The following is an 8,871-nucleotide window of genomic DNA, read 5'->3' as shown; positions in this document are numbered from 1 at the left end:
TTTTTTTTTTCCCTTGACCTGATTCTATTCTACGTCCTTCCTGAAAACAAGAGCCTTTATTTCCTTTGGAAATTCACCCTTTCTTGTAGTTCTCAGGCTTTAAAATTTATGTGAGCGTATGTGGATATATGTGTCGAGATCAATCTAAGCAAATCAATGAAATTCAAACCCATGCCCGGCAATTGGTTAAGAAGTCAAATCTAAAATAACCTAAAGATTTTTTTTTTCTCAACAATAGCACACTCTTCCCTGGGGGGTAGTGGAGAATCTGTGTAGCACTGGTGGGCACCAGCATCCTCCCTGGAAGTGCTCACAGGTATGGAAGATCAGAAAGAGAAAAGAGAGCCCGTGTGATTCCAAGAGGGCAGCTACGCTCAAGTTGCTTGGGACCAGCTCTGTACCTTACGGTCAAGGTTTGTTAACTGAAGTTTCTTTGACTTAGGTTGGTTTGGTTTCTTCCTTGAAACCTCCAGTGCCCTGGGAAATAGAGTTCTACCATCAGTGCCCTGGGAAATAGAGTTCTACCATACAAAAATATGGCCCTGGCTGATATGTGGAAGGCTCTAGACTGGAAAAATAGAAGGTCAGTAGGTGGGGACAGTTATTTTTAATTTTGGTATGTACCAGCATCCCCTAGAGGCTTGTGAAAACAGATTGATGGGACTCACTGCCTGAAGGTTGGAAAAGGCTTAGGGCTTACATTTCTAGCACATGCCTAGATGATGCTCACTCTGCTATCCAGGCTTTACCTTTTGAGAACCATCATTGTCTTACGAATCCACTTAGGATTCTTTCTTTCCATTCAGGTGGAAATTGCAGATAGTTGAGTGTAACTCTTTAGCGTGAGCAAGGCTTTGAATATCAGTGGCCAGGTGCCCAGTAGCTGATGACAACAGCATTGTTAGTCAGCACTGTGGCTGCTCAACTTGCTGTGATTGTTCGGGGCTCTTTCATAGTTCCCCTCCTTCACAGCTCATCGCCTCCTGCAGCTTCACTATTTTCCATGGCTTTTCTTGGTTCTCTGTAGTCTCTCACCTTCTAAGAACTTCTCCTGCCCTTTGAAGACTCAACTTGAAGTTTTCAGCCACTTTCTAGCCACTAGGTGTGCGTAAGGCTGGCAACCTTGGAGTTGTCTGTTCTTTATATTACCAGCTCTGTCAACTCTATCAGTGGTAAAAAGACCACAAGTAGGTTGACTGAGACTTTATTGGGGCCTAGATTGTAGCACAAGTAGGGCATGGCACACAGGAGGACTGATCTGAGGAGAGTGCGAGGAGGGCTGCTTGTAGAGCCAGCTGCACAAGGACGGTGCCTGTCTGCTAATCACAGACACCAGTTTAGTCCCACCAGTTTCTGTGGGTGTTCTGGCCTGCCTACTCCAGCCGTCATGAACACACACTTCTCCCCTTCTGACTGAGGACATCTTGAAGATGGACAGAGGCATCCAGAGCAGCTACAGTCAGGGTCATGTGCAGCTGCTGGGCTGCTGGAGCCAAAGTGATCTCTACTGTAGTTATTGGAGGGTATCTGGAGGAGCTATTGCAGGGTATCTGGAGTGGTGGTAACTGAAACAGAGACCTCCCCATGAAGTGATGGACCCCAGAGCAGAAATAGCAGCTTCTGCAGTGGCTATGACAGCTGTGGAAGTTTCTGCAGCTGGACTGCAGTCTCCTCCAATGTGGGCTGCTGGAGTGGTGCCTCCCTGGACAGCCATGAAGCATTTAAAGCAGTCACAGCTCACAGGTCAGCTATTTTGACTAGGGCAGACATGTCTAGTTGATTGTCAGCTCCATAATTTCCAGGAAAAGTAGGAGGCTGAAGATGTATTGGTCACCCTCAGTGGAACTTTAGGGTGGCAACAATGTCACTTACAGCCCTGTCAACTTGGGGACAAGGAGACAGGAGTGGTTCTCTCTTTAAAAACATTTATGTATGTGTCCTGCGTGCACGTGTGTACACACACACACACACACACACACACACACACACGTGCACACAGGTTAGGGAACAACTTGTTGGAACTGATTCTCTCCTTCCACCTTGTGGGACCCCGAGATCAAACTCAGATGGTGAGTCTTGGTCGCAGGTGCCTTTACCCACTGAGCCATCTTGCCAGCTCCAGTAGCAGTTCTCTATTGGGCTGCTGTCCCTGCTTAACCTGGAGGAGTTGCCTACCTGGGCAGTTGCTGCAGCAAGCAGGAGTGGAGGAAGAGTCTGTCAATTAAGCAGCTAATGACACACTCATAGTAACTTTGGTTCTTTAAAGGCGGCGGGGGGGATAAAGAGTGACAAAACAAGATTTCACATGAAATTACCATTCTTTTTCCAGCAAACTTTATCATATGTTCAGGCTCAGCTAAATACCTTCAGGGAGGGCTGGAGTCTACCTACCCTATCTCAGTTTCATGGTTGGACTGTGACCTAGTGTATTTTGTTGCTAGGTACTGTGCCAAATACTAAGGTTGTAGCATTAAGGACTTTGATATGAATACTGGAGTTTAGCAGCTACTTCTTGCCTCCACCAGTAAGGACCTTTAAGAAAGGGTTTAGGTTACTTTGAAATAGACTTATTAGAAAATAATCAGAATGGGAATAAAACAACTTTGCTGAGAAAGGTTTTCCAGTCTGTTGAGTAAAAACCTAGTAATCTTAGTCTTGCAGAGTTGTAAATGTGGAACTTTCCACTGTAAGACAAAGTCGTTACGAACTGAGACAGGAGTATGAGAGATATGGGAGATGTACCTGGGGTCCAGCTGCAGCCCTTACTCTTTGGTCCTCACACCTTCCTATGAAAGAGTTCTCTTCCCTCTTTATGAAATGTGGCTTTGGGCCCAGGGCTAAACATTACCTCCATACATAGCCCCCTAATTCCATAGGATCCCAGCCAAGGGCTCCCATTAGGGCCTGGGGGGTAGGGGTGACAATTGGGACTTGTGCTAGAAAGTGGACATTCTCAACACCAGTGAAACTGCAAAGTACATGACTGGCCAACTTCTGTGCTTCGGGTTTTCTTGCCCGTGGAACAATCGGAAGCAGACAGTAGAAGCCCACTGTCATCAGCGGGGAAACCACAAGACTGGCCCTAAATAGCTGTGGATTAACTCAGTACTGGAGGAAACCTCAGGCTCACAACCTCCTCAGACAAGTAGTAGACAGCCCCCAGAAAACAGACATTCCTTAGTATGTACTCCAGAGGTTTCCATGGAGGGTATCCCCCCCCCCCAGGTAGGAGCACTGGGAGCTGCTAGAGAGGCTGGCCAGGGATCTCAGTCCACTCTCAACGCTGAGAAGAGCCTATGATAATTATCCCTCTCCCTTTGCTCCAATAAGGGTCTCAGATATGGTTACTCCATGTCCCACATGTGCATTTAGAGAATGTTGGTTACCATAAAACTTCTCACTTAGCTGTGGGGCTTTAGACCTTGCAAAACAGTTCATTGAGTACAAGATTTTTTATGACCCAACACTGTTTTCTGAAGAGGGGACATCTTCACTGCTTTGGGGACAAATGCTACACATCTGTTCTCTTGATACCTACCTTCATAGCTACAGTGAGTAGTGGTATGGGGGAGTGGGCCTCATAATGGCAGGGGTGCCACATGTGGCATGGAAGAAGTTTCGTGTGTGTTCATATGGCATGTAGAACATTCGTCAGGAGCACTTGCTCATTGCTTTGTTCTCATATGTAATAAGCATCATCACATCAAAACCCCACAAGCCAGGCAAACTCTGGCCCCTCTCTGTCAACTCAAAATCCGAACCAGAAAGTGAATCCAATGGAGGTAACATCTCCCATCAAGGAGAGGGTGAGGTGAGAGCAGAAACGTGTGCATATAAACTTACTAGAAAATAAATAAAAAATTTAAAGTGCAGAAAATAAATAGAAGAATCCCTATTTCCAGTAGATGTGCTTCAGGTGCCGCCCCTTGATGACAAGCTGTTGGCCATGGATAGTTGAAAGAAGAAAAGCAATCATTCTTTTTTGAGGATGCAGTCACTGGTAGATTTCCCACGCTCCAGTGGAGGGCCCCACAGCCATGCACATATGAACAGCACTAACTGGACTTAATGAGTTATCAAAAAAAAGTTGGGGAATGTGTTTGGGAGGACATAGGGGGAGTTGCAGAGGGGAAATAGAGGTAAGATGTGATCATATTTCAGATTCACTCAATGAAACTGTTGTTAGATATTTGATATGTATCTTTCTAAATGTTTCCCTATGCGGATATACATGGATGGATACATTTTTGAAATAAAAGCAAAGATATTCTATACGCATAGTTCTATAGACTATATATGTATATACTCAATGTAAATAGCCAAAAACATTTTGTGTGAAATGTTATGGACATGCGTCATAGGTAGAGATGTGTGTAGCCCTTTTTATATTGACTGTGGAAGGTACCTTAATTTCCTACTAACTTGACTCTCTGCTAGTTATAATTTTCACTCATTTGCTTTTTACCAACTGTGTTCCAAAGAACATCCTTGGTCCTATATATTCTTACCCTCAAAAGTATTTTATTGAAACAGATCTCTAAAACTGGGATCAGGTCAAATAATATGTGCATTTCAACTTTTTCTTGTAGTAATGTCTGTAAAGAGTTTGATCACTATAATTTGAAACAATTTTGGATACAAAAAATTGTATTGTTTTGAGTAAGATGAAAAATCATGGCTCACAAAAATTAATGTTCAATTTTCATGCAAATCATTTGGATTTCTCCTCCTAGAAAAAGAGCCATAGCTCACTGTGTTTCTTATATTTACAATTGTCAATCAGCCAGTTCATCTGTTAAATAAACTACTGTTCACAGGAAACCTCTAAACAGAAGCATGCTCCACATAGAAACTGGCTTTTCCTTTACCAAATTTAATCATTTATTTTGCAGAGCACAGTTTCTACAGAAATCATATAGAGTACATATATTACCATGTACAGATATATACCACATTTGGGGAAGAGTAATGACCCCTGTCGACTAGTTAAGGGGCTCCTAGCCACTAAGGTGCATGTGGAACACCTGATAAATATGGAAACATTAGTTCCCAGTCTGGTCCTGAGGATTCTAATGTGAGCAGCTTAAATGACTGTTTCTATGGTTTGAGTATGGGGACACCACTGACGGGGAAACAACCTGATCTGTGGTTAACAGAACAGTCTGTAAATAAAAGCTAAATTCAGGAACTCAGTTATACTATCTATACTCTGTGATCTTGGCCAAGCTGCTTAACTTTCTGAGTCCTGGTTTACTTTTCTGTCTCATAGGGATTATTAATAGTGTATGCTAAGGTGCACACTGCACCGGGAGGTGTTTAAGTCAGCTTTCCATGACTCTGACAAAATATCCGAGAAACCCAACTCAGAGGAGAAAAGCTTTATTCTGGCTCATGGTTTCAGAATTGACCTGGCTGCTTTTAAGGATGTAGTGAGGCCTCATCAGAGCAGAAACCTATGGTAAAGTAGAGCTGCTAGTTTCACGGCAGCCAGGAAATAGAGATCTTGCTTTTACCACCCTCCAAAACCATTACATTACAACTCCACACATGGATTTACCAATTCATGAGGTCAGGACCTTCATGGGCCAATCACTTCCCAAAGGCTTTGAACATTGCTGTATTGGGGATGAACCCATCAATGCATGAGCTTTGGGGAGACATTTACCATCCAAATCATGGCCAGGTATGGTGGCACATGCCTTTAATCCCAGCATTCTGGAGGCAGAAGCAGGTGGATCTTTATGAGTTTGAGGCCAGCCTGGTCTATATATCAAGTCCCAGGCTAACTGGAGCTGCATAGTGAGACTCTGTCTCAAAGCAAAAACAAACAAACAAACAACAAAAAATACCCCCAAAACAAAACAACCCCTCAAAATCCAAACAATAATAACAGGATCAAACTGCCAAAGCATGAAAAGCATTCAAAGCATTCAGTCTAGAATAAACCTCAAACCCATTATGGATTGTTCTTAAGAAGGTCTCGTCTATCAAAAATATGCACGACTGAATACTGGGCAATGTCCATTCAAATGGTGAGTTTTCCTTGAGTAGGCACATTATGAGTTGACTCATAAAATAATTGCCATTTCAGTATTGCAGAGCTATTCTTTCTGTGCAGAGCAGAGTAACACTGTGAAGCCCCTCACAGTTACCCTCAAACCCTCTAGTTCACATTTTCCCATTCTTTGCTGTCACTCCTTTTAACCAATGATTCTGATTTTCCAGAAAAACAAAACCAAACTCAATGCCAGTTCACTTTTTAAATGAGCATCTTTATTTTTGCTTCTGTCTGGACATGGCACAGGACTAAAGCATCCATCGCATATTGTCAGTTTGTGACTTTGCTACCATATCGATCTAGAATAAGCTGATGACAGCCACTCAGCTGTCACTAAACACAGTGTGGGCAAAGGGGAGTGCGATGGGTGGAGAGGGAAAGCATCCTGAGATCTTTGAGGGCAAACAGTCACAAGCACAAGTGTGACAATAAAAATAAATTACAAAAATTAAATAATATAAAATTAATAGTATTAAATTAAATTAAATTAAAGAGTCCTTGAGTGTGGCTATTTCACAGCAAACAACCAGCAGGAGAGGGAGCTATGGAGGTGGGCCGTTGGCGGTCTGTGGGTGCCTCACTGCCTCTAGGCCTCTTCGGCACCCAGCTCCAGGTCAGCGACATATTTCTGGACCCAGGTCTCTCTAGGGTCAGCACAGACCTGCCGGTCTCTCTTGGTTAGGAAGCTGTGGAGAAAGATAAGGGTCAAAACTGAGGAATCCTGTAGGGAAGTCAGGTCCACTGTGGCCTCTCCATCCCACCCATCCTCAGGGACTGTCAGTCTAGATAGCCTCTCTCACTTGCCCCTCTTTGAGGATCTTACACCTCCCTCTTATGGGCGCTTCCCTCTGGCTGAGGAACCCCTCATTTGCTTCCACACCACTAAGATCACATCTGGGTGAGCAGGAGAGCAGAGCTTACATGACACCTGGCTGGGAGCAAAGGCTGCTCGTCTCAAAATAGTCAGCTATGAATTTGCGTGGAATCTGCCGGCCGTAGGAGAAGCAGCAGGCAGTTGGAGTGTCGGCGCCATCTGAAGAGGAAAGGACAGAATGAGTTCAAGTCATCGTTGGACAAGACAAGCCAGTCAACAGGACTCCATGAGAGGATGAAGAAGGCAGCTTGCTTGGGGTGGGGGTGGGGAGGCCAGATCCCTGAGGGCATTTGGACATTGTTGTCCAGAAATGCCCTGTCTTCTTCTGCCTCTGTTCTTCTTTCCCTCTGTCTCTTCGCTGTTCTCTCACACCCTCCCTGCTCTCTCTTTCTCTCTGACTCGGCTATTACACCATCTCTTCAGCCACTTGCATCTGGTACAAGAAGTCAGACCTCAGTGAAAGGGCTATCCCTTAAGACATCTCAGAGACAGAGCGCCTTAGAAATCCTAGGACTGGCCGGTAAATGGATGACACCTCTACCTTCATTGCGACTCCAAGATCAAGGGACTGCAAAAGATAAGACAGTCCCACCCCACAAAGATGAAAATAAAAGCCTTGAAGAGAAAGATCAAGATGTTTTATAGCCCTTTAGAAGTTCTCTTTTCTCTTACAGACTCTGCCATAGGAAAAGACTGCTGTGGTCTACCCAAGACCAGAGTTGGGACACCTCCTGTAGTGGTGTGGACTTACATGGTGCCGAGGAGACCAGGTAGCCGAGAGCCATGATGCAGAAAAGGATTGCAAAGGCAGCTGTGGGGACCTTCATAATGTGACGGAGTGTGGGCTTGTCCGTAGAGTTGAGAAGGGACTGGTACTGGCTGCTGCTTGTGTCCTTTTGATGTCTGAAGCCATACCCCTCTTCTCTTTATAAGCAGCCCTTGCAGATGGGGAAATGGAATCCGGGGGTGAGGTGGGAAAATTTTAAGTATAGCAATGTCATACTGAATGTTGCACAATTCAGGGCCCCATGTGACCACGTGCTCAGGATATCCAAGAATAGTGTCTCAGAGCTGTAGTCTCGGGTCTCAATTCGTGACCTGTTCTGACTCCTTGTGGGGAAACCGTTTCCCTTACGATCGGGAGGAGAGAGGAGTGTGTCAACTCAAGGCTATTCTTGGCTGGTTCCTTTTCTTAAGAACTGTGCTATGAATGAGCTCTCCAGCCCTGTTTCTTGCCACAGAACTGAAATTGTGCTTTCTCAGTCTCTCTAACCACATGGATGGATTGCTGTGGAGAGTGGCACAATCTCCCCACCTCCACCAACACCATGCAAGGAACTGAATAAGGAATCCCCAGCTAGAGGACTAGGAAGCATGAGGTCATGGCTCAGTCATTTGTCCATCAGAGTGATGAAGGCACTGGGTTAAACATGAACTGTGGATCATAAAGATGCTTCAGGGGTGGGTGTCAAAATGTCAGGAGTGTAAAAATGTTTATACCCATTAACCTGGAAAAAGTCTTTCTAGGAAAGAGTTCCGGGGAAAGAACTTGAAATATGGAAACTGCTCACCCAGCATCATCAAAACTCTGAAGTCAGGAAACTAAACTTTCCATTCTGAAATAATGATAAAGCAAATACCACGTAGCCACTAGACTATTTATTATTAAGCTCTTAAAAATGAACAAAATGGCATAAATATACTCATACTATCAGTGATCAAAAGTCAGGGAAAATTGTGCAATGTTTTACAAAATTATACAAATATATAGAAATACAGCATTCCATGCTAAACTTAAACATTATAAATAAATAGTACTGAAATAAACAAATAAAAAGTCCTGTAAATAAATGCTTTAAAGAATTAATAATTCTTTGTGTGATAGGCTCATAGGTGATTAATTTCTTTATTCTCTTATTTTTTGAGATTTTTCTTATTT

The 8,871-nt window shown here is 43.9% G+C and overlaps 1 protein-coding gene across 1 annotated transcript; it reads right to left on the bottom strand.

The window, feature by feature from the left end:
• Nucleotides 1-6,273: 6,273 nt before the first annotated feature.
• Nucleotides 6,274-7,833, bottom strand: LOC103746042 (C-C motif chemokine 3-like). The gene is made up of 3 exons (XM_008848119.3): nt 7,684-7,833; nt 6,980-7,091; nt 6,274-6,744 (listed from the first exon to the last, which is right to left on the bottom strand). Exons 1-3 carry the CDS (start codon nt 7,757-7,759, stop codon nt 6,645-6,647), a joined length of 288 nt encoding a protein of 95 aa, XP_008846341.1. The 5' UTR covers nt 7,760-7,833; the 3' UTR covers nt 6,274-6,644.
• Between the last annotated feature and the right edge of the window lie 1,038 nt (nt 7,834-8,871).

This window comes from Nannospalax galili, unplaced genomic scaffold (assembly GCF_000622305.1).
Source record: "Nannospalax galili isolate Female #2095 unplaced genomic scaffold, S.galili_v1.0 scaffold363, whole genome shotgun sequence".
In the NCBI taxonomy this organism is placed as follows: domain Eukaryota; kingdom Metazoa; phylum Chordata; class Mammalia; order Rodentia; family Spalacidae; genus Nannospalax; species Nannospalax galili.
This window is presented reverse-complemented; position numbering and strand designations above follow the sequence as displayed.

Coding starts and splice junctions, on each gene's coding strand:
- LOC103746042 (XM_008848119.3), bottom strand. CDS start 7,759: ATGAAGGTCCCCACAGCTGCCTTTGCAATCCTTTTCTGCATCATGGCT. Junction 7,092..7,683: donor CCTGGTCTCCTCGGCACCAT/GTAAGTCCACAC, acceptor TTTCCTCTTCAG/ATGGCGCCGACACTCCAACT. Junction 6,745..6,979: donor TGCTCCCAGCCAGGTGTCAT/GTAAGCTCTGCT, acceptor CTTTCTCCACAG/CTTCCTAACCAAGAGAGACC.